We start from the raw sequence: 25,175 nt of genomic DNA, 5'->3' as shown, positions 1-25,175 counted from the left end.
TGCTCTTTGACATGATGTGATACTGATTGTGTATGAGATGGATAGTACGTATAGCAAGAGTGTGTGTTGTGTCTTCGTTGTTACGTTTTTGGAGGGCTTGCGTAGCACGTCTCCCACCCCTCCACCGTTCCTCAGCCCGTGGTTCAGCACGGTGACAATGCACATGAGCAGAGTGTCACAGGCCCGCTCCGAATTGTTCTCCTCTGCAAAAACGTGAATTGTTTATCAACATACCTCTCACACCAGACTCCAAGTACATGATATTTGACAATTCATCATCTGACACCCATCCAAACTAAATATTTTTCTTCTTTATTTCCTATCCAAACCTGTCACATGATGAGGTTGACTTAAGAATCGAAGCAGTAATAGATTATTTAATAAATAGAGATTAACCATCAGGTTCAGCAGGGAGTCCTGCCTCGGCAGTGCAGCTGACTCCATCTCCACTGCAGGAGTTCAGGAAGTCCTGGGATGCCTCCTCATTGCCATGTCCTCCTGTAGAAGAGAACCCAATCACCACCCTATACCATACAGCGCAACCCTATACCATACAGCGCAACCCTATACCATACAGCGCAACCCTATACCATACAGCGCAACCCTATACCATACAGCGCAACCCTATACCATACAGAGCAACCATATACCATACAGTGCAACCCTATACCATACAGTGCAACCCTATACCATACAGTGCAACCCTATACCATCGTCCAGGGCTCTCTAACCCTGTTCCTGGAGAGCTAATGTCCTGTAGGTTTTAGCTCCAACCCTAATCTAGCACACCTGATTCTAATAATTAGCTGGTTCATAAGCTGAATCAGGTTAGTTACACCTGGGGTTGGGGTGAAAACCTACAGGAGGGTATCTCTCCAGGAAGAGGGTTGGAGAGCCCTGCCATACAGGTTTGATTGACCATGTCTTATTGTACCTTCCATATGCTGACTACTAGTAGAGGCTATTTGAGTCTCTGATGGTCCAGTACCTGAGTCGATCTGAGGCAGAGGGTCCACCTCCATGATGAAGTCGTTCTTGAGGCAGAGGAAGCCCACAATGGAGAACAGGTAGACCAGGATGAGGGCTAGCAGGGCAGTGAGCAGGATGGAGCGCCCATTCCGGGTCACACTCTTTATCACGTTGAACAGGGTCTCCTCTCGGTAGATCAGATCAAACAGCTGCACACAGAGCAAAGATACCATGCTTTTAGAGTCGACATACAGTAGGGAAATCCTGCCAGAGTTATCTACTGTAAGGGTCTGTGTATGTGTACGTGTATTTAGATGTGTGTGCATGCCAAGGAATTTATTGCCAGGTGATTGGTACTTAATGGCAGTAATATTATTAACAACATATATTTGTGAGTCATGAGGGTCACCCACCAGGAAGCTGTAGAAGAGCTCGTGGACACAGAGCCCCAGGGTGCTGGTCAGAACATAGGCCAGGTGATAAAGGAACTCCACATCCATCACCATCGCACGGTAGCCCATGATAAATGTGCCGTTGTTGCCCACGAAGCTGACCACAAACACTATCTTATTTATCAGCTGTGGAGTGGAACAGATGAACAGTCATGGGATCACCATGCTTTCATAGATGATATTCAGGGTTGGGTAGGTTACTTTCTAAATGTAATCCGTTAGTTACTAGTTACCTGTCCAAAATTGTAATCAGTAACATAACATTTGGATTACCCAAAATCAGTAACGTAATCTGATTACATTCCGTTACTTTTGAAATTACTTTCCCCTTGAGAGGCATTAGAAGAAGACAAAAATGTATGTTACCAATTGAACTATTGCAGGATAAATCAATGTTAAAGTTTACATAGCTGGCCATATATGGACATTATATTTAACTTTATTGGGTTGGTTATGTAGGCTTCTTCTAACTCATTAGCTTTTCTTTCTACTACATACAATAATATGATTAAATTACATCTTTACATCAATATATATCATTTATAAGTCCAAAAATTGATGTAGCAACTACAGATTACCCCTATAAATCTATCGAAAGTGTGCGAGTTTGAACATGTGTACATTAGGCCTATAGATTGATTTCTTTTAGCAGCATGAATTAGATTGAGCAATAAAAGCCCCAATTTTATTCCATAGGCTGGGATCCGCAACATACAGCTGTTGCAAGAGCGCATTTTTCATTGGCTGTCCACTGGTTTCAAAGGCAGCGTCTTCTTCAATTCAACCATTATTAGGTTCAAATACACATTAAGTTTTCTGAACAGCCATCCACAACAACCAGAATCCATAAGGCACAAATAGCTAAATGAGAGCAGCAGCGTGATTCACATCAATGCGCTATGTAGATATCAATAATAATTCTATTCAATGTTTATTCAAGTTGGATAATCTTTGGATGCCGACAGCAGTCACACCATTGGAAGACATAGCTTGGACTGTAGCCTACAAAAGCCTATTCCTGCTCTATTCCCGCGATCCATCAAACACGTTTGGTGTGTCATCATAGTGGTCTCTGACTTGTGGTCAGAGTCAGTTGGAAGAAACTTAACTTGCGCCTTTTGTCAATGCTGATTTGAATGTCATTCAGAAAACAGAGAAGGGTCAAATATTTTTTTTTCAGCAAATATCCTTTCTGAATTGAAAAGTAATCCTCATAGTAATTCTCGTTTTTCAAAAGTATCTGTAATCTGATTACAATATTTTTGCAGTTACCGGTTTTTGTAATCCCTTATTCCGTGACTCCCCAACCCTGATGATATTCATCTTATCATCAAGGTGTGGTATAGGGTTGTGTTGCATGACTCAAGTAGAAGTTAGAATTCACTCATAAGTGAGGCTTACATTGAGGGTGCCCAGTAGGATGAGAGTGGGGCCGATGCCGAAGCAGTATATGGAGCGCAGTATGAGGGCCACAGTGAAGGGCCTGAGGCCGTAGCGTTTGGAAAACATGCCCATGACAGACAGACCCAGGAAACCCCAGAACAGCATGGACAGCATCGAGTCATCTATCGCACCTGGAGGACAGCAATCACATTGGGATCATCAATATATAAAACATTTACGTCTCAGTTTCTCATAATTATTGTCTTCAATAAGTACACAGGATAATGACTATGGGCACACACACACACACACACACACACACACCTTGGCCTGAGTCGTAGGGGTAGAAGAAAGCGATGATGAGGTTGATGAAGACGGCCAGGTTAAAGGAGATGCTGCCCCAGGTGCTCATCCTGCGAGAGAACCAAAACAGCACCGGCATACCTGAAACACAAACAACACTCTTCAGTCTTCTATCATCAAACAGCATGAGATAGCGAGATAGAGAGGAAACGTTGAGGCCAGTAGAAAATATCTACTGGATCAGCTGAGCCTGGCTTACTGCGGAGCTTCTTCTGCCACTCCATCTCGTTGTGGAGGAAGGAGGCCTGCTGGAAAAAGTGTGTGACCTTGCTGCCCTGCTCGTCCTGCTCGGTGGTGTTGAACACACGGAACTTGGACTCCTCCGTCAGGAACTCACAGATGGGATGAATGGGAAACACGATCTGCTCCATGCTGCGGTCCTCACGCACAATCTGACCGGACGAGAAGGGACAGACAAGTTAGGATAGGGGTCTTTTGGTCCTCTGTAGCTCAGTTAGTAGAGCGTGGTGCATGCAATGCCAGGATAGTGCGTTTGATTCCCATGACCAGCTGTACATAAAATATATGCACGCATGACTGAGTCGCTTTGGATAAAAGCATCTGCTAAATGACATTCATTATTTTTATTGTTGTTATATTATTATCATCATTCAATACTTTTATGCAGTGGGCACTTCAGTTGAACTGAACTATTTCCAATTAGAAATATCGACTACTGTAGTACGGGTGAGTTGAGGGAGAAGTGTAGAGACCTCTATCTGTGAAGTGTGCTGGTCATAGAACTCCAGTGGGTCCTGCTCCTCACTCTCTACTGGCACGGTAGATTTCAACATTTGAGAGAGCGGACGATTGTTCAGGTTCAACTGCGGGAAGTCAACAGGACAAACATTAACAACAACAACAATAATAATACTAAAGAGCATTATCAGTGGATCTGAGCAACCTAGCATTCCCCATTCAGCTTGTTTCAATTCTACCTCCACATGATATACTTAAGCAATAAAACATGATAACACAGGGATTATGGTGTGATCACTCTGTTCGCGTCGAGCCAGGAACAGCCTTTAGGAAGGAGTTATTATACGAGAATCCCTGGTTTCTAGGACCTTATTGCTTTTATAAAACAGTTACCAAAAGATTTATACAAATATGAAAGACATTTTTTCATTAAAAACATTATTTTAACGAGCAAATTTGTTTTTTTGCATTCTAAAACTGCTACCCAAGCGGGCTGGCTAGCTATTTTGTCATGTTTTGACCCAGTCGTTAAAACTAATAATTATATTCATTCGACGTTGTTATGCTAAACAAATCATTGGAATGTAGCTAGCTAGCAGAAATTCAATGATAATGATTTATTAACTATCCAACAACTATTAGGGTTGGCGAGTCCAAAGTTAGTTGGTGATGTTAATAGTGATGTTTCTGTTGATGGCACACGAGTGGAAGAACTGTCCATGGTCCTGGCACTGGTTGGTGACAGCCAGTGTTTGTTTGCCTCTTCTTTGGCGGAGCATGGGACGTCCGACTCACATCATCGCCAGCTAAAATGGCACTCCAGCGCTTTCTGTTCTCCATGTTAGGGGCTACCAATAACTATTGAGTGAGCTCTCACAGCCATTATTTCCCATGCCTCCATGCCCGCATTGGATAACTTTTGCATTCTGGTGTTACTACCCAAGCGGACTGGTCCTTAGTTATTTTCTCATATTTTAACCCAGTCGTTAATTCTAATCATTCGACATTGCTACGCTAAACAAATCATTGGCATGTAGCTAGCTAGAAGAGATTCAATGATGAGACAAATACTTAAATAAATAATTATTTAATAAATCCTTAAGAGTCTATTGACACAGCCGTGCGTCAATCTCAGTAACATAATAAAATAATCCATCAAAATCTGTCAATTTAAACTGCATCTTAATCCTCATCAGCCTATTTCAGCCATCCGCTACAGCTCTGTTTGTCAGACCAGGAGACAACCCAAAAATGTCTGTAGCGTCTGAATGGTTTGGCCTACTAATATGACCATATTATGACAAACGCGATGGTGTTCTCCGTTTTGCTCTATGACCCCTACAAGTGTCAAGGGACTCCTGTGAAGGTAACCAGCTACCAGTTTTAAAAAATGAACTGAAGTATGGAGGCTTATGTGTGTCCAAAAAACACAAATATTTCCTGAAATTTCTTACATCTCCTAGATATAGGACAGACACTTCAAAACCTGATTCCTTATGATATTATTGACTGTCTGTTTATCCATTTATGAATGTGTTATTCAATGCGTTTTATAGTACTAAAGCCCAAATGCAATATTTTATCCCCCAAAAATGTTGTACATCTTTTTTTTATACCTACAGGGGTCCTAAAATTCTAAATCAAACACTAAATGATCCATGGTATGACCATCTTAAAACAATTCCATATGTTAGCTTAGTACCCACCCCCAACGGCTTAGACTTTTAGAGGTTAATACATATCCAATAGGCCTACATAGAATTCCATTAATTCATTAACCAGCCTGAGTGTTTACGGATTCCATGGTGAATTATTCGTTTCACTATCATTCTTGGGATAACGGAGAGATTGCATTTGTAAAATGATACATTGTTGCACAGGTCATAGAGCCAGACATGTAGGTTTTTACAACCCCCAACTGTTGCAAACCAAACAGCAGCATGGAAAAAGAAATGTGTAGATGCTTTTTTCCCCAGAGGATGATGAAGTTTATGAATTTCCTGCTGCAGGACAGTGGAATTACGACATTAACACATGGTATTTTACGGGGGTTGTCCCACAACACCCGCATATCAACCAATCAGCATCCAGGATCCAAACAACCAGTTTTATAATACTTTTAGTCTCGCTTTATGTTGAACCATTTTCAGGCATTTTCAACAAATCACAGATATGAAAATATCCCCATGTAACGCTAAAATCCGTTGTTAAACAAAGTTTGCAGTGAGTCACTGCTGCCATGAATGCGAGCAGCTGCAGCACAGAAGTACAGAGTGAGGCAACTTCCTCTTCTAATGAGAAGACCAGATTTGCTGAAGCTTGTCTTGAACAAATACCCTGACTTCAAATAAACACACATTAGAAAGGCTACAAAGAATTCTGCCCAGAAGGGAATGAAAATACAAAAGCGATCAAATGAATGCAACAGCTGACAGAGAGAAAGGGACATTTAACCCAACCCCTCTGAATCAGAGAGTTACTGTTCATTTTTTAAATTGTTTATTTCACTTTTGGTTATTACCTATTTCACTTGCTTTGGCAATGTAAACATGTGTTTCCCATGCCAATAAATCCCCTTAAATTGAAATTGAATTGATATTGAGAGAGAGAAAGACACTCACCATAGAGGATATGCCCTCCTCTCCCTCCTTGGTCCTCTTTGCAGGTTTCAGCAGATTGAGCAGGATCTTATTGTGCCTCGCCAGCTGACCAAAACATGGCCCACAATCAGAAGCATAGCATGTGAAAGCATTATTCTCTAACATGACCTTATTACGTTATTATAGGAGTGTATATATCCACTCCATTAATCTGAACGGGAGCGTTACCTGAAGTGCCAGGATGTAGATGTTGTGGCCGACCTCTTGAGGTGACACCTCTCCACCTTCACATTCACTCTCCTGCTGGTAGGCTTTCTTTATCACCTTCACCTGGTGACAGTGTGATACTAATGTTGACTGGTGTATTCTGTAGTGTGCTGCACCTTGATATGTGTATACAATTGCCATTTTAGAGGCTAGTTAGTATAAAAATAATGAGGAGAAAAAAGAGAGAGAGAAGAAGAAATAGAAATGAGTATTTGCTCTGACCAGTTCCCGAGGTCTGAGGTTGAACAGTATCCTCTCGGCATTCTCGTTGTCATGGCGACTTTCCATCAGAGCCAGTAGCAGCTTGGAGGCGTTGTCCTGGAAACAACACCGTTACCGACCATGTCAATTCAGAGTGAGGACACAGACGAGTGAGTGAGGACACAGACGAGTGAGTGAGGACACAGAGGAGCTTGGACACAGAGGAGCTTGGACACAGAGGAGCTTGGACACAGAGGAGCTTGGACACAGAGGAGCTTGGACACAGAGGAGCTTGGACACAAAAATCTGTAAAAGAACAGTAAGTGAAATGAACCTTGAGCTGCAGCACCATCTCCATGCGGTAACGACACAGAGGACTGATGTCATTCAGTATGAGGGCTGTGATGATGTCGATGCCATTCGATTCATGGGTCACTATACAAGTCTACAAAAACAAAGCACACCTAGAAAGTTATTATCATTATGACAAAACAACCCTGTGTTATTTGTCTGAAACCTAATGGAACTTTGAATAAACCTCATTCCTGGCGGCTTTATCAAAGTTTCTGTTTAAAGTAATAATTTCCGTAGCACTCTGTGTGTGGCCATCTGACCTGGTTCTCCTGGCAGGGGCCCTGGCAGTACTCTGTGAGCGTCTCCAGGGTCTGGGTGATGAGGCCCACGTTGCTCTCGTTGATGTAGAGGCCCAGCAGGCCCAGGCCTCCCGTGGTGCTGCCACACATGATGTCCAGGAACTGCAGAGTCTCACACACCAGGTTGTAGTTGGTCTTGTTGTTCTGGCAGCGAAGGAAGTTCTGGGAGAAGGATGGTCAATAGGTCAATCAGACCATAACAGTTTTTAAATCACCCTAGCTAGTAGCTACCTCACAGGAGAGTTTCTGTAGAATAACATCAGTCTGTTTACACCTCAGCAGAGAGCAGTATCAGCTGTATAAGTGGTGCTTGTTCTTCCTCTCACCTGCAGATCCTGGTTGTGGTTCTCACAGAGCAGCTGGAGGAAGCGCAGGATGGGTTTCATAATGATGATCGCAGGGCCCATCTCGGTCTCCACCTCCTTCTGCTCAGGCTCCGAAGCCAGGGCAGTGACCTGGGCGATGGAGGGGGCCAAGAGAGGCAGAGTAGTCGCAGGTAGAACCAACCCACCAGAGCCTGTCAGGGACAAATACCAGGGAGGGCACCATGAAGAGTGAAGTGACAGTTCAAAACACACCAACAATGTCCTTACCATAGACTTACGTAGTCATTGACACAGAATCATTGTTTCTCATAAATGACCATCATTATTTTTTATAAATCACTACAATCTAAACCTGCATTTGACTATGTAAGATCAGAGTAGTGTCCCACTCACTGGTCTCCAGGTCTTTGTTGTCATTGGCTTTGTTACTCATCTCTCCCACGCTGACTGATACGTTGGCCTTGATGTCCATCTGGGCGTTTTTCATCCGGTCGTGGAGGACCTTGAAGAACTTCTCAGACTTGTTGTCCCCCATCATCAGCTTGTAGAAGGAGTTCTGAAGGAAATCAGAAAGGAGGAGGATCAGTGCATTATTATAAGGAAAGAATCACCATGCACCTGCCTCGTACAGTAGGCTATACTGTGTTACATCTAACCTGGATCTCTGTGTTCCCCCCCTCCAGCAGACATATGGCCAGCTGGATGCTCTCCTGGAAGATCTTGTCGTTCTTGGTGCTCATGACGAGGTCAGTAAAGAGCTTTGTGCCACCCTCCCTGTCCAGGCGACACTGGACTGCAGCTACAGCTGCCCAGTCTCTCTCCTGCTCAGCACCTACACATTAACACACGGTAAATATATACACAAATCAGTAACAATCATGTTATAAGCCTAATATAAACAAACCTGTTGCTCCAAGTTCAACCAGATCTCCCTTGCTGTTCTTCTTGTTGGTGAAGAGGTAGTTCTGTAGCAGCACCTTCCTCAGTGCAATGCCCTGATTGGAGAGGCATTCAGTCACACAGAGACATGGTTAGCATACGCACACTGGATAGTTTCTACCCAAATAGTACCTCAATAAGCACCTTCATAAAACCTCTGTTAAAGTTCCAATGCAGCCTTCTGATCTCAATATCAAATCATTTCTGGGTAACAATTAAATGCCTTACAGTGATTGTTCCATTTTTACCATTTTAATTGAAAACAAATAGCTTCTTAGCAAAGAGCAATTTTTCAAGCAATCATTTTCATAGGATTGTCTGGGAGTGGTCTGAGTGGGGAGGGGAAAACTGAAACCTAGCTGTTATTGGCAGAGATGTTTGGAACTCTCTTTCTTATTGGTCTATTGATGTCACTAGGCCGGCCAAAACTCCATCTCACCAAAACAGGCAGACATTGCAGGCGGTCTTTTCAAAAAGCTCTTATACTAAAAGAGCATAATCATCATTTTCACAATGTCACAGTATTATTCCAACCAGGTGTGGAAATATATATACTGAACACAAATATAAACGCAACATGTAGTGTTGGTCCAATGTTTCATGACCTGAAATAAAAGATCACAGAATTTTTCTACACACACAAACATCGTATTTCTCTCAAATTTTGTTAACAAATTTGTTTACATCCCTGTTCGTGAACATTTCTCCTTTGCCAAGATAATCCATCCACCTGACAGGTGGGGCATATCAAGAGGCTGATTAGACAGTGTGATCATTACACAGGTGAACCTTGTACAGGGGACAAAAGGCCACTCTATAATGTGCAGTTTTGTCACACAACACAATGCCACAAATGTCTCAAGTTTTGAGGGAGCGTGCAATTGGCATGCTGACTGCAGAAATGTCCACCAGATCTTTTGACAGAGGATTATTGTTCATTTCTCTACCAACGTCGTTTTAAGGAATTTGGCAGTACATCCAACCGGCCTCACAACCGCAGACCACGTGTAACTAAGCCAGCCCAGGACCTCCACATCCGGCTTTACATGTGGGATCGTCTGAGACCAGCCACAAGGACAGCTGATGAAACTGAGGAGTATTTCTGTCTGTAATAAAGCCCCTTTGTGGGGAAAAACTCATTGTGATTGGCTGGGCATGGCTCCCAAGTGGGAGGGCCTATGCCCTCCCAGGCCCACCCATGGGTGCACCCCTGGCCAGTCATGTGAAATCCATAGATTAGGGCCTAATTCATTTATTTAAATTGACTGATTTCCTTATATGAACAGTAACTCAGTAAAATCATTGAAATTGTTGCATGTTGCGCTCATATTCTTGTTCGGTATATTAAAGGAAATTACGTTTTTGACTGCGCTGGGCCTTTAAATACACTAAGATATTATATTGGTTGATCTCCAAGACCTACACTGACTGGTCATAAGTCTTTACCTTCTCGTCAAAGTCCAGTGTGCGTATGAGCATCTCCTGCAGGGTCCTCAGAACCTTGATGCATAGCTTCTCCTCTGAGCTCATCAGGGCTTTAGTGTGCTGAATCAGTCTGGGTTCACAAAGACAGCGTTAGACCTCATCCATACCATGCCAAAAATGCTCTTTATTGCACTTTGCAGTGAGTTTGCATGAGTAAATATTTGCATGTGTAAATCCCAGTGACTGTGTTGGTAAATAAACACTATCATCCCCACACAACACAGCCCCCACACCATAGTGACATATCATTGACTTCAAAATGGCACCCTATTCCCTATATAGTGCACTACTTTTGACCAGGACCTCCCTTAGGGTTTTGGTCCAAAGTAGTGCACTACGTAGAGAACAGGGTGCCATTTCAGATGCAGACCCTTACTTGGAGATGAAGCCCCCTGATTCGCAGCGTTGCCGTGCGTCCGTCCCCTCCAGGAAGAGGAGTTCAGGCTGATGCAGGACATCCACCAGAACAGACAGCTCTGCATTCACCAGCGGCTTCAGACGCTCCTCCAGGGTGTTGATGATGTCCTGAACATCACAGCATAGATAGAGGGACAGGGAATATACACCCACTGTGTCAAACACCAAACCCTCAAGAACAGGGAACAAACCAGAGAGAGACAGAGGCCAAGGAATGATGTCATGTGTAATTCGGTTGTGGCTATGGCTGAATAAAGTGACGGATACAGGAGGGGGAGAAGGCAGCAGGGTAATTAAAGAGTCGTTTTAAGGGTCGAACCTGCAGCTTCTCGATGATGTTCTTGTAGTCCCAGGGGTTGTTGGGGGCGGAGGGGCGGCTGGAGCGGGTGGAACTCTTGTAGTTGGGGTTGGAGCGGGACAGAGAGTTGGGAGCACTGCTGCTCAGCATGGTGGTGATCTGAGACTCCAGGTCCAGAGGCAGGGAGATGGAGCGGTTCTTCGCTGCACACACACACACACACAAGATCGGGGAAAGTCATCACTGAGTTCAAAAAGGTACTCCCACTCAAACCATGTCGAAAAATCTAAAGTCATTTAACAAAGGAATGCAACCCTAGTTTGACCCTGTGTGGCCCTAAATGTAGCCCACCTCTGGGCCCTGCAGTAGGCCTGTCTCACCTGTCATAGCCAGGGTGCGGATGCAGGTCTCCACCAGGCCTCTGTGTTGCTGCTGCAGCCAGGGACAGTCCAGCAGACGCATGCTAGACTGGAGCAGCTGTGTTACTATGGTGTGGTGGGTCTGGTTACAGGCACAGAGGAAGGAAAATCACACGATGAGAATTCATGACATGTTAAATGACCACACAAATACTGTCAGACACAATACAAACACTCTGCTAAACAGTGCATTACAGTAAACTCTATATCACAGCCTTGGAGTAGGCAGTAGCATCAGAGCTGACTGACCTGTAGAGAGGTGCTGTTTTCAGAGAAGGGGGAGCTGAAGAAGGCATTGATGGTATCAAACACCACGTTGATTATGTACTTCTCCAGGATAGGGTCCGTCAGACGCTTCTCTCTCTTGTTACACACCTAGAGGGAAAAGAGAGCGGTTAGAGATGATGAAACTTGTGGGTAAGAGCAGTCCCACTGATTAGGGAGTGAGACTTACCCTGGCCATGTCCACAGTGAAGTCCTCAAACAGCTTCCAGATGTGATTGCTGGTGTAAATCTCCTTCATCTCTACCTCTGTATCTACGTAGCAGTGGTTCACAAAGTTCACGTAGGCAACCTTCACCTGAGGACCACAAGGGTAAACATGAACACATACAGCTGGCTCAGGCCTCTGTACATTTTGTAATGATAATGGTTTCCATTACCTCTGCAGTTGCATGTCTGCATATCATTGCATGCTGCTGTGGTTTGTCGAACTGAGGACGACGTAGGCTACCAACTAATTGTATACTTGCTCCATTTCAGACGTACCTCTGTGATGCAGTCCTCGTGTGTGACCACTCTCACCACGTCTTCTAGGGGCAGCAGCGAGGTACATTTGATCTCTGTGTAAACGTTCTTTCCCTCAGCGCAGGCAGATAGCAGCTCTACCAGAGAGATGTGGTAGCGCAGGGGGCTGTGCTCCTGAACCCCCTCCCTGGACTCTGCCATCAGCTCCAGCATGGTGGCAAATGATGCCTTGTCATTATAAAACACCACCACATCCTCACCGGCGTTGGTTAACTAGAGGGTAAAGCAAGCACACCGTGTGGGATAAACAATTACATCATCGCTGATATGATTAATGTGGCTTGTGAGTGCTTGGAGGTGGTTCATCTGTTATTTTTCAATTACTCATCTGGGTTTCGCACAAATATTTGATTGTAAGACAGACTAGATGTTTCACTAAGATTTTATAAACATTGAAAAACTGCAGCCTTATTTACAACTTTTCGAGGATTCCATACCAATGAAACAAAGTTAAAAGCAAGTTGCGTGGGAGGTTGTCTTACCTCAGTCATGATCATGTCCTGGCACTTCTTCACGTACTTCCCCTCGGCCTTGATGATGGTGTGCAGGAAGTTGAGGTACTGGACGTGGCGTCCGTGAGTGGCCAGGCAGTGGATGAAGTGCTGCAGCACGTTCTCACTGATCTCTGTACACAGTTGGTAGTTATTGCTGAAGATGTGCTGCACTGTCTCTGCCTCCATGAGCTGGGGGGGGAGAAGAGAGAGAGAGAGCAAGAGAGGAGGGAGGGACAGAAAGGACATTATTGTGTGATGAAAACAGGAGGGATGGAAGTAGAAAAGGCAATAAAAGCTGTGTGTGAATTCACTCACGCCTGGGTTGAGAAAGAGACTGAGGTTCTTATGGAGGAGCATCTGGTTCTCCAGGTTCCCCATGCAGAACTTCTGCAGGAACAGGTGAGTGCACTTGATGATCCCCTGCATCTTGGTGTCATGCTGAGAACCAGGAAAGTGCGTGAGAGAGAGCGAGACAGCGAGGTAACGTTAGTCCAATACTATGTGTTTGGTTGTCAGAGTGGGGGTAAGGCACAGCTCACGTACATCCCTCACCTGATCGTATGACACTTGCAGCAGGTCCAGCATCACTTTGTGGGCTCCCATGTTCTTCAGGAGTCTCTGCTGTTTCTTCCACACACCCGAGCTGCACATCTTATTCAGACGCTCCAAGATCTGGGGTAAAGAGAATGTCTTCAGAAATACGGCCAAACACTACTCAACAGTGCAGTATTATTAATTTTGTATTGTACATATGTTATGGTAGAGCAGTGTCTAATAATTGGACCCCAGGAAGAGTAGAGGGGATCTGGAATAAAATAATACAGTTGAAGTTTACATGCACCTTAGCCAAATACATTTAAACTCAGTTGTTCACAATTCCTGACATTTAATCTTAGCAAAAATTCCATCTTAGGTCAGTTATCACCACTTTATTTTAAGAATGTGAAATGTCAGAATAATAGTAGAGAATGATTTCAGCTTTCATCACATTCTCAGTGGGTCAGAAGTTAACATACACTTAATTAGTATTTGGTAGCATTGCCTTTAAATTGTTTAACATGGGTTAAACGTTTCAGGTAGCCTTCCACAAGCTTCCCACAATAAGTTGAGTGAATTTTGGCCCATTCCTCCAGACAGAACTGGTGTAACTGAGTCAGGTTTGTAGGCCTCTTTGCTCGCACACGCTTTTTCAGTTCTGCCCACATATTTTCTATAGGATTGAGGTCAGGGCTTTGTGATGGCCACTCCAATACCTTGACTTTGTTGTCCTTAAGCCATTTTGCCACAACTTTGGAAGTATGCTTGGGGTCATTGTCCATTTGGAAGACCCATTTGCGACCAAGCTTTAGCTTCCTGACTGATGTCTTCAGATGTTGCTTCAATATATCCACATAATTTTCCTCCCTCATGATGCCATCTATTTTGTGAAGTGCACCAGTCCCTCCTGCAGCAAAGCACCCCCACAACATGATGCTGCCACCCCAGTGCTTCACGGTTGGGATGGTGTTCTTCGGCACGCAAGCCTCCCCCTTTTTCCTCCAAACATAATGATGGTCATTTTGTTTCATCAGACCAGAGGACATTTCTCCAAAAAGTACGATCTTTGTCCCCATGTGCAGTTGCAAACCATAGTCTGGCTTTTTTGGAGCAGTGGCTTCTTCCTTGCTGAGTGGCCTTTCAGGTTATGTTAATATAGGACTTGTTTTACTGTGGATATAGATACTTTTGTACCCGTTTCCTCCAGCATCTTCACAAGGTCCTTGTGCTGTTGTTCTGGGATTGATTTGCACTTCTCGCACCAAAGTACGTTAATCTCTAGGAGACAGAACACGTCTCCCTCCTGAGCGGTATGACGGCTGCGTGGTCCCATGGTGTTTATACTTGCGTACTATTGTTTGTACAGATGAACATGGTACCTTCAGGCATTTGGAAATTGCTCCCAAGGATGAACCAGACGTGTGGAGGTCTACAATATTTTTTCAGAGGTCTTGGCTGATTTCTTTTGATTTTCCCATGATGTCAAGCAAAGAGGCACTGAGTTTGATGGTAGGCCTTGAAATACATCCACAGGTACACCTCCAATTGACTCAAATTATGTCAATTAACCTATCAGAAGCTTCTAAAGCCTTGACATCATTTCCTGGAATTTTCCAAGCTGTTTAAAGGCACAGTCAACTTAAACTTCTGACCCACTGGAATTGTGATCCAATGACTTATAGGTGAAATAATCTGTCTGTAAATAAATGTTGGAAAAATGTATAGTGTCATGCACAAGGAAGATGTCCTAACCGACTTGCCAAAACTATAGTTTGTTAACAAGAAATTTGTGGAGTGGTTGAAAAACAAGTTTTAATGACTCCATCCTAAGTGTATGTAAACTTCCGACTTCAACTGATATATATATATAAATAAACAAACAGTGACTATGGGACATGCTAGCAGGATAAAGGAAAAAGTGACATGTCAATGGACACCAAAACACACATCTTTAACTTTCTGGTAGTTCTCATTGCTCTTATCCGACTTCTCTTTTTTGGGGGTCGCAACCTCTGAGGCCATCTAAAAGGAAATCAGAAGTACAGTTAGTGAGAAGTAGTTTATAGCTACTACATGTTATTACACACTTTCTTATCATAGATGGAGAAGACGTATCTCGCCCTCACCTCTACATTCTCTTTTTTGTCCTTCTTGTCTTTCTTCCCCTCCCCTCCTCCAGAGCTGCTCTTCTTGTCCACCCAGAGCTCAGACTTCTCCACCATGGTGCGGAGACGGTCAAGGTCGCTCTTTATCAGCTTGTAGTTATCAACATCCTGGCCCGAGATCAGCAACTGGACCTGAGGACAACATGGAGACAGAGAGAGTGTGTCAGAGAGACGGTGACTGAGAGACCAGAAAAGAACATGTATATGAATAATATATATAGATACTGTATAAGAAAGGGAATAGCAGATACGGTACCAAGTTGAAGTGCAGGTCATTATTGGCCGCACCTTTGTTTACCATCAGTGACTGCAGATAGTTGTGTCTCCTTACCTGTTTGAATGTGTGCAGCACCTCCTGTCTCTGGCTGAAGTGTTTGAAGAGCAGCTGTAGAGCTCCAGAGACCAGAGGAGGGTAGTCATGCATGGTGAGATGGATCAGCACCCTCAGGAACATACGACCTCCCTCATCATCCACCTCCAGAATACTGTTCCCCTTCCTGACAGGAGGACACAGTCACAGGTTATCATAACACACTGGGGCAAAACCATAACATATGCTGGTGAGGGTCTACAGTGCTGTACTGAACCTACCCCACACCAAACATGGCCTCTGCCTGCTCTCCTATGTACTGCAGGTTGATGGTGGCTGTTGAAAGAGAGTTAAGAATGTTATGTATTTAGATGGAGAGATGAATACTGTATAAGGTATGGTTAGTGGAGAGCAATGGGTCCCTCAAATGGGCACTGCACTACCTGCTTGCTCCATTGATGTTGTAGCATCGGCATCTGCCATGGGATAAACATCAACAAACTCTTTTTTGAAGACAGAAAGCAGGAAGGAGAGCCGATAGTCCAGGCGGACATTCAGGATAAACTGCATATCAACAACAGATAAAGAACAGCACTTAGCATAAAAGGGATACTTGAATGGCTGTAATTTTTCACAAGCGTAAAACTCAACAGTCTGTATCATTTCATGAGACGTGCTGGGTTCTAGTAAGCTCTAACCTGCAGGATTTCCAGTATTTTCAGCTTGGTGTCCATGACAGTGACGTCCTGTTTGTCAATGCTGTCCTTACTGCGGTTCTGGCCCTCTATGTTGGAAGCACTCCGGCCTGGACCTCCAAACATGGACTGTTTCCTGCTCAGTACCATGGTGGACATCATCTGGCCAACGCCATGGATGGAACGCTTCATGTTCTTCCCTAACAGACAGAGTGGGAGTGGCATCATTACTACAATGGTGAAAATCACGAGGAAACTTGAATCTGAACGTCGGTTGTGCTGATTTGTTTTATAAAATGGTGCCGTGCGGTAGTTCTCTCATAATAATTTTAAATGCAGAGTAGAGGTGTTTCTCATTCTCTTACCACTGCCATCGTCCTGGAACATGGGGTTGATGAGTGAAGGGTTGGGGATGCAGTCGATGATTCCCAGAAGGGTCCGTGTCAACCTCAGCAGCTCAAAGAAACTGTAGAAGCCAAAGTAGATGAGGTGTCTGGCCAGGCTCACCACCTGAGGGGACGGAACATTCTAGCAGTTATCATGCTATCGGGGCTTCTCCGGGCCAAGTGGTAGAGAGCCAGAGAGTTCTCGTCTCAATACCAAATATAGGCAGCAGCGTTCTGGAGGTATTCACAGTATTCTAAGTAGAAATAGGAATGAGAAAAGAGAATTGATACCTCATAGGTCAGTTTGTTCTTTTCCTCGTCAGCGAAAGGCAAGTCATCATTGAGGACGTTGTTGAGGTACTCCTCCATGAACACCATGGTGTTGGCAAACTTGTTCTTCTTATTGTCTCGCGAGTCATCCATGTTGGAGTCATAACTGAGAAAGGGAAGAGATATAGAAGTATAGGAATACAACAACAACCAGTTAGATTGCAGTGGCATTATGTGCAAAACCAAATCTGGGAAAACTGTTTGAAGTCATACTCTTTAATTGTGATGGAAGTGGGGATCTCTGTCCAGAGACGGGCGAACTTCACGGGCGTGACCAGCTCCTGGGGGTCTCGGTCGACGTGCGCATGCAGCATCAGTCTGCAGAAAGAGGCACGCAGGTCAAAGGGCAGGGTCTCATCCATCATGCACAGGAAGATGAGCTCCACATCCAGCTGCTTGGAGATCTCATCTATGGCCAGGTACTGGCGGTCCAGACACATCCGTGCATACAGCTTCAGCTGGTACCTACCATAAAAAAAGAGGAAGGTTCGAGAATGAAGCATAGACAAAACGTCATCAAAGTAGGTCGTCGTGGTTTGAAAATTTCTGATCAGTAGAATTTCCTTTTTAAACGATGACTTGTGCACGACATTCCCATGTCTAGGAAACGATAAGGATACTGATGTGACATCAGTGAGGAGTATACACCTGTAGTACGTGAGCACGTTCTCGTCATGAGCGTTCCCCTGTCTGGCCTCCTGGGCTAGCTGTCTGATGCCCTTCTCTTGCTTCTCATTCGTCTTGTCAGTCCAGACTAGCCACACCTCATCATCGTCAGCATACTCCTCCATGCCCATGTATTCAGTGGCGTTGGGAATCTCTTTGGGCACACGCCGTCTACATGGACAAGCATAGGCACACACATTCAATCATGCACACACACACATACAGAGGCCATCGCATGTTTAGGTAAGTGTGTGTATGTGTCCAGTTTAGTAAAAGAGAAGTACCACTCACTCAGTCTTTATGAGGATGTCTTGGTTCCTGGGATCCAGCACACACTTACAGATCAGCTCCTGGGTGACAGGAATGGCCACGTTGTTGGACACACACAGGTCTGACAGGTAGTCCAGAAACCTGAGGGGAAACAGGCCCATGTTGGAGATACACCACAACAGTTTTGAATGTACATGGGTCTTATTTAGTCAGGGGGTCACTCTCCTCACCTGGGTTCCCTGTTCTTGCGGACCAGGCTAACAAAGGTCTCCACCTCCGTCTTGGTGATGTGTTTCTCCAGCAGCTTGCGGTTGTTGTGCAGCAGAGCAGTGATGGTGTCCTCAGCCAGGATGTCATAGCCAATCTGAGACTGCATCACCCCGAACTGCTTGGCTATGTGCTCCTGATGGGGCAAAAGAGTGAGACTAATGTGTCTTGGCAGTAAAGAAGGCCCAGGGATCAATAATTCAGTTTGGATAAATAACGGAGGGACAGGAATATGGAAGGAACAAAGTATGCGAGACAATGTGGTGTACCTGGTTCTTGCGGTAGTCTTCCTGTGAGTGTCGCAGTACCCGGTAACAGAGACGAAACATGTACTGGTAGGGGGAATTCTTCTGGTCTGACAGCTCCTCCAATCGCAGCAACGGGCCCTCTGTCCCTTTATCTTTAAAAGGGGCCTTCAAGATCCCAAAGATCTTTCAAGGGACAAAAGAATAGAGAACTATTCAAGGGAACATGTGACAATATGGATATAATGACAAGAAATGATGACCCTATATGTCATCATCAGTCTAATGCAGGCCCGCTGGCTATTTTCTTTTCGGGGTGGAACAATAGAATACACAAAGCACAATTTGGAAATTTGGCTGTGCACCAGCAGTCACTCAATTAGCCCATGCCAGCAATTTATTTATTTATTAGTAAGTTAGCTGGCCTCAAGACTATCTAAACTTGTAGTAAGCGAGGTTGAATTACCGACCAGGTTGGGGCCCATTGATCATCAGTTATCATATAAAAAACTGCCTTCACCCTATGGCAAAATGTGTAGAATTTAAGGAAATTAGCTGTAAAACTGTACATTGTCTCTCCGCCCCCTGTCAAAATGAGTATTTTGAGTATTCATTTAAAAAAAAAAAAAAAATGGCAACATTTTCTCTACGCCCCATGATGATTTTCGTTTTTTAAGTTGCCCATCCCTGGTCTAATGCAACCCAGATGTTTAAAGTGGGTCTTCTGACCTGTTTGAGGATGTTTTGTTCCCGCATGAGTTTCTGTCTCTCGCGGTTGGCCTTGGTCATCGCCACATCCAGGACGACCTGGCCGCTGTTGGGCGTGTCCACCACAAAGAACACCAGGTCCTCCAGCAGCTTAATGGCAAATCTGCAGGGTCAAACACAGGACACGGTCGGACACAGCTGTTACTGGTCTGGCCCATTGGGTCTGGCCAGGGAAGTATGCCATTGACTGGATTACAGTATAAGCTGTAAAACAGCTGGCTTTAATCAAGTATAACATAGAGCTCACAGGGGAAAAGTTAGGTTTATTAGAAGTAGTTTGATTTCACAGATTCATTTGGGGCCTTTTCTGCAGATACTTTACCTTCTGTCATTGGGACTGATAAAGCCCTCGTTGAACCTGTCCACTATGGTGCTCAACATGAAACTGGCATCATTGGCAAAGTCCAGATCCCGGATCTCCATCACTGGCACTGACACTATGGCAAATGCCTCCTTATCCTCCTTGGTAGGGCAGGTGCCCAGCTGAAACAAAGATATTAGAAATACCGAGTCCGAATAAACTCAGTGTCCCGGTAAATCAAGTGACATGGTTCTTACCATGAGCCGGATGGGTCTTTCCTCATCGATATCTATGGGCACGTTGGTACTCTGAATCCACGTGTTGGTGCATAGGTGTCTGAGACGCACATACGAATTCCTGAGAGGAAGAAAGTTGACAATAGAGAGCCAGTGAAACCTACTGCTGGTCAAGTCTTTACTTCTTTATAAATAGCTATATACAGTTGTATATACTGTATTGTACAGACTGTGCAGATGGGTTGAGGCCGATAGTGAGTTGAAGTGGTACAGCACAGTATAGTACCTTGGCACAAAGGAGTCTGTTTTCTGCAGAGTAGTGGGGTCTAGCTCAAACAAGGAGGCAATGTCATTCCCATGAGGCACAGCCACCAGCTTGTACTTTATCCTCTCACCCAACATCTTTAGTTTTCCTCTACTGTCCAGCTACAGAGAGCAGGGGTCAAGGGTCAGAGTTTAGCACATTGACTGTCATGTGTTAGATTAACTAGACAGAAGTACTGGGAGGTCAAAAAAAATAAATAAAAGGATGCGTACCGTATCTTCACTCGCCGAAGTCTGGATTTCAACGCTGTCACCTTTATAACCCGGATTTTCCTAAAGCAACCACAAACAACACATGCACTCTAAAATGACTGCATCAATACAGCCCGTGTGATAACCAGAGCACTGTGGTGACCAATATCCATGATCATGTTACCTCAGCTGCAAGATAGTTCCCTGTGGCAAGGTGTTTAAAGCGATACAGACTGTTCCAGTGTCCGGCCCCTCCTCGACATGGATCATGATGCACCACCTTGGAAAACATCACACCGTCAAAACAAACCTCAATCGTCACACCTTAGGCCATTTAGCTGCTGTACAACAGAGCATATCGAAACTGTACTAGTATTCAAAAACGGCAAGTACCAACCTCCACTTCCCACAGGGCATTGGAGCTGGTGGCAGAGGTGGCAGACTGGCGCAGGGTGGTACGGAGGAACACATGCAGCTTGACCTTGTACTCATCACAGGTCAGGAACTTCTCCTGCTCCGCATGGAACAACCGCACGACATCCCCCTGACCAGACACACCAGCAGAGATATCAAATCATCTAAAGCTGGAGGTTAGAATGCTATGATTGTGATAGGGTTAGGGTGGGAAAGCGAAGAAGAATCAATTACAATGATACAAATAGTGACAGTAATATACACACGAATGTTAAAGGAGACTTACTCCTTTCAAGACTTCATCCTTGTGGTCACTGAACATCATGAACAGGTTGATTTTCCAGCTAGTGTTGCAGTTGACAGAGTTAACCTGCAGGGGGACACACCTATACGTCAGCTTCAGCATAGCACACCTGTTCACACTAGATGGGTAAGCTGCGAAGTCAAAACTCGCCATATCGTCAAAATGTACGAAAACAAAAATGTATTTAAGGTTAGGGTTAGCCATAAGATTAGCAGTGTGGTTAAGGTTAGGGTTAAAATCAGATTTTAAGAAGATAAATTGTAGAAATAGGTGGGGCTTATGAGATTAACGTTCAAGCTTTTCATCATTGCTGGCAGTAACAACCCGTTGGTTCTTTGCAATTGGGAAGTGACACAGTCAGAAGCCTCGCTCTTCCAGACAGATTCAGTCCTGGATTAATCAGACAGTGTGGTTATGACTGGACTCTCTTACCTCTTTGCATCCAGCGTGGTCCGAGAGCTCATAGTTACTGGCATGAAGGGGCTGGCCTGCATTCACTGGGTTCAGGATCACCTTATCTCCTACCACTACCTGCAGAAGAACACAGAAATAAGCACAACAACAAGCACAAGAATTCAAGCTGCAATAAGCAGTTGAAACAATAATTCCGTCTCCCCATAGCTGAGGGATGGGGTTGGAGAAATGTAATCACTCTCCGATTCATATTCATAGACCGAGCTATGGATGCAAGGATTGACCATCCATGATATCAAACTTCTAATAGATTTAACCATGTTTTGAGGCTATATAGTGTTTGATTATATTTACATTGTTTATAAACATTGGAGTTGATTTAAGTTTATATTTTGGGTTCTGATAGGGTATGACAGTTGAAGTAAGCTCATGAGGCATTTAGAAGTTATGTTCTTCAAGAATCAATGGGTAAATATCATTCATTTATAAGTAAAATAAAATTATGGATATAGCAACTGCAGATTGCCCTTATAGATTGTCTGAGATTTGTGAGTTTGCATGTGTTCGTGAATGTGAGTATGCATTGGTGTTAGGTACTTAAGTAGTACTTTAAAGTATTTTTACTTAAAAGTACAGATACCCCAAAAAACTACTTATTTTACCATTTATATTTCTGCCAACTTTTACTTCACTACATTCCTAAAGAAAAGAATATACTTTTTACTCCATACATTTTCCCTGACACCCAAAAGTACTCCGTAGTATCAGGACAGGAAAATGGTCTAATTCACAAGAGAACATCCCTGGTTATCCCTACTGCCTCTGATCTGGCAGACTCATTAAACAGAGAACATCCCTGGTTATCCCTACTGCCTCTGATCTGGCAGACTCATTAAACAGAGAACATCCCTGGTTATCCCTACTGCCTCTGATCTGACGGACTCACTAAACAGAGAACATCCCTGGTTATCCCTACTGCCTCTGATCTGGCAGACTCATTAAATACACATGCTTCGTTTGTAAATTAGGTCTGAGTGGTGGAGTGGTGGAATAAACAAGAAAATGGTGCTGTCTGGTTTGCTTAATATAAGGAATATGAAATGATTTATACTTTTACTTTTGATACTTAAGTACATTTAAAACCAAATACTTTTAGACTTTTACTCAAATAGTATTTTAGCTAGCTCAATGTGAAATTCTGATTTGACTTTCACTTTTACTTGAATAATTTTCTATTAAAAGGTAACTTTACTTTATGACAATTGAGTACTTTTTCCACCCCTGTGTGTATGTGATTGAATGCAACTGTGCATTAATGTCAGTTGAGTCTGTGCTGTAATATGAGAGGTGAGTTACATTGTCTCCATTGGCCCTTAGCTTCCAGAAGGGTTGGATGAACATCCAGGAGCCCTCATTCCCCGTCCCGTCCAGGGTGACGCGCATGGCATTCTTCTCCAGCAGGGCAGGCAGACGTTTATTCACAGTCAGGTATTTATTGCTCTTCATATGCAGCAGCTGTCAGCCAGGGCAGATCACACACACACAGAAAAACAGGCCACTGTTAAACCTCGCTCACTTTTATATTGTGTCTGTGATACTGTGCTGTTATGGTGAAAACTAGAATAGCTCACTATCCTATTCAGGAATGGGAACCAGCTAGCCAGAACGGGAACCACTTAAGAAAGAATGGCTGAAAGACCAAGATGAATAGTACTAAAACCATGTATCAACAGACAGGATCACCCTGCTGTTGTCATTCAGAGATGATTATGTTCTACAGATAGTGCATTTCTCTAATTTCAATGGGAGAGAATGAATGGGAAATAGCACATCTTTCTTTCACTAAAGCGTATGCTAAGAGGATATTAAGGAGAATAACGGCGTGGGGGAAACCCGAGGAAGCTATGCAGTAGGACTTACTTCCTGGAAGATAGTAACGCCACCAGATGGGTTGTACTGTATGCTTGTCGTTGGTGTGATGTGTGCACTTGCACAGCCATTAACAGAGTACAGCTATTGATCTCCTGAGAGAGAAAGCAACACCCACTTTGTCTACAAACCCTCCCCTCCGTCTCCCACCTCAGCCAGTCCGAATCAGGAGGAACACCACACAGCCACAAGGAACCACACCTATAATGTCTGCCCAGATAAGAGAGGGCCCTTAACATTAACCCTTAACTTTATGTCCCATGTTTCTGTAAGTGCACAGCCCTTTATGTTTGTGTGAAGATAAGGCTTCAGAGTCAATATTGACCAGGTCCAGTGAGTGGGAATCCTGGCCCCTAGACTGCAGTCAATACATCCATTTCTCATGCGATACTGAACACGGTTCTGTGCATTTTCCGGTGAATCATTAAACCTCTTTTCTTCATTGCGCCTTCGGTGATGAAAACCGGGGTTAGAGATCTGATGATGAGTATCAACTGTAGCCTATCTATGAAATGAACTAAACTCTCAAAGATGTTATTATTCAAGTTCAGACAAATATTCTTGTTCTTGGTTTAACACAGACTAGTGCTATCTATATATGCAGTAATCTAGACTATGCTACATAGGCATTTCATGTGAAATGCCCAGCGGCAGGTATAAACAGAAAACCTGTACAGTCTTCTCTCTCAACACTTAGAATCTCTTTAGAATATGAACACACCTAGAGGAAAATCTGACTTCACCTGGCTATGGTAATGACAACCTGACACACTGACTGTCTCGGTTTCCATACAGGAGTGACATGCAGAAACATGCCGTTATGAACCAGCTATGACGAGGAAGATTTGATTGTGAATCACCTGACTGACTATCACACCAATCCCTGTAACTCGTGATGAGTGATGCTGCATACTTAATGTATTAAAACACAGATGTTCTGGGAACCAGCCCTGATTGATACTGTGCAGGTGTGCTCAAACCTCAATACTTTACCAGACCCATTCTGTTTTGTGCTCTGCAGACCCTTCACACTCAGAATGTGACCAGCCATTCATTGATAGTGGCCTAATCCCATGACATCACAACAGAGTCACAGTAATTACATTGACCAGAGTAGGGAGAAGCGTAAGCTGTTGAACGCCTGAGGGTCTGCTTACCTAAACAGTGCTGCTGGGAACTCCTACCTTACCTGAATGACAGTGCCATATTTTACTACATCTCCGTGGACTTTCTTGTTTTCTGTCTCATTCTGTTTCTGCTCCAGGTTAGAGGCATGCTGTGGAGAACAAGGTTTCATCAGTTTCAGTGTTAGTCCAGTGTACTGCATCTAACCTAGTGCTATGATCCTTGGTAGTATCTTTTACCTGTAGTTTCTGAAGTAGCACAACATCAGCGATCTTGTCCTTCTCGTGCTTGGCCTGCTTGGCTTTCCAGAACTGTTTCTGTGCAGAGTAACGGTTCATGGGACACACTTTGAAGAGGCAGTCTGAGACAAGAGAGTGGGTTCAAGGGTCAAGACTGCTATTCAGGGGACTGGTGAGTATTCAATGTAATAGCTGTTTTGGTTTCAAACTTAAGTACCTGTATTATGGGGGGGAGATCTAGTGGTCAACTTATCACAGATTGATTACTATCCCAAGATGGCTGCCA

At 44.0% G+C, this 25,175-nt stretch overlaps 1 protein-coding gene across 1 annotated transcript in view; it reads right to left on the bottom strand.

Annotated features, from left to right (window-relative positions):
* LOC106572092 (inositol 1,4,5-trisphosphate receptor type 3) overlaps positions 1-25,175 on the bottom strand; it is a 40,180-nt gene that overhangs the window by 1,874 nt on the left and 13,131 nt on the right. The window contains exons 3-54 of the mRNA XM_014145919.2: positions 24,890-25,011; positions 24,715-24,801; positions 22,953-23,111; positions 21,615-21,713; positions 21,165-21,248; positions 20,862-21,008; positions 20,649-20,744; positions 20,486-20,545; positions 20,235-20,374; positions 19,970-20,069; positions 19,734-19,894; positions 19,373-19,514; positions 18,668-18,829; positions 18,362-18,534; positions 18,153-18,272; positions 17,844-18,032; positions 17,409-17,660; positions 17,157-17,301; positions 16,845-16,989; positions 16,483-16,679; positions 16,228-16,348; positions 16,066-16,120; positions 15,806-15,971; positions 15,436-15,606; positions 15,257-15,331; positions 13,325-13,444; positions 13,088-13,210; positions 12,761-12,961; positions 12,240-12,491; positions 11,926-12,051; positions 11,721-11,846; positions 11,433-11,553; positions 11,074-11,255; positions 10,714-10,862; positions 10,299-10,407; positions 8,818-8,908; positions 8,570-8,745; positions 8,307-8,469; positions 7,914-8,104; positions 7,549-7,749; positions 7,269-7,379; positions 6,956-7,051; positions 6,695-6,796; positions 6,488-6,571; positions 3,881-3,991; positions 3,367-3,559; positions 3,129-3,248; positions 2,823-2,995; positions 1,383-1,547; positions 989-1,178; positions 397-498; positions 85-203 (exon numbers count right to left, since the gene is read on the bottom strand). Coding sequence (XP_014001394.1) covers positions 85-203; positions 397-498; positions 989-1,178; positions 1,383-1,547; positions 2,823-2,995; positions 3,129-3,248; positions 3,367-3,559; positions 3,881-3,991; positions 6,488-6,571; positions 6,695-6,796; positions 6,956-7,051; positions 7,269-7,379; positions 7,549-7,749; positions 7,914-8,104; positions 8,307-8,469; positions 8,570-8,745; positions 8,818-8,908; positions 10,299-10,407; positions 10,714-10,862; positions 11,074-11,255; positions 11,433-11,553; positions 11,721-11,846; positions 11,926-12,051; positions 12,240-12,491; positions 12,761-12,961; positions 13,088-13,210; positions 13,325-13,444; positions 15,257-15,331; positions 15,436-15,606; positions 15,806-15,971; positions 16,066-16,120; positions 16,228-16,348; positions 16,483-16,679; positions 16,845-16,989; positions 17,157-17,301; positions 17,409-17,660; positions 17,844-18,032; positions 18,153-18,272; positions 18,362-18,534; positions 18,668-18,829; positions 19,373-19,514; positions 19,734-19,894; positions 19,970-20,069; positions 20,235-20,374; positions 20,486-20,545; positions 20,649-20,744; positions 20,862-21,008; positions 21,165-21,248; positions 21,615-21,713; positions 22,953-23,111; positions 24,715-24,801; positions 24,890-25,011 — 7,265 coding nt within the window. The remainder of the gene's footprint in view (positions 1-84; positions 204-396; positions 499-988; positions 1,179-1,382; positions 1,548-2,822; positions 2,996-3,128; positions 3,249-3,366; positions 3,560-3,880; positions 3,992-6,487; positions 6,572-6,694; positions 6,797-6,955; positions 7,052-7,268; positions 7,380-7,548; positions 7,750-7,913; positions 8,105-8,306; positions 8,470-8,569; positions 8,746-8,817; positions 8,909-10,298; positions 10,408-10,713; positions 10,863-11,073; positions 11,256-11,432; positions 11,554-11,720; positions 11,847-11,925; positions 12,052-12,239; positions 12,492-12,760; positions 12,962-13,087; positions 13,211-13,324; positions 13,445-15,256; positions 15,332-15,435; positions 15,607-15,805; positions 15,972-16,065; positions 16,121-16,227; positions 16,349-16,482; positions 16,680-16,844; positions 16,990-17,156; positions 17,302-17,408; positions 17,661-17,843; positions 18,033-18,152; positions 18,273-18,361; positions 18,535-18,667; positions 18,830-19,372; positions 19,515-19,733; positions 19,895-19,969; positions 20,070-20,234; positions 20,375-20,485; positions 20,546-20,648; positions 20,745-20,861; positions 21,009-21,164; positions 21,249-21,614; positions 21,714-22,952; positions 23,112-24,714; positions 24,802-24,889; positions 25,012-25,175) is intronic.

Source organism: Salmo salar, chromosome ssa15, assembly GCF_905237065.1.
Source record: "Salmo salar chromosome ssa15, Ssal_v3.1, whole genome shotgun sequence".
Lineage (NCBI taxonomy): Eukaryota > Metazoa > Chordata > Actinopteri > Salmoniformes > Salmonidae > Salmo > Salmo salar.
This window is presented reverse-complemented; position numbering and strand designations above follow the sequence as displayed.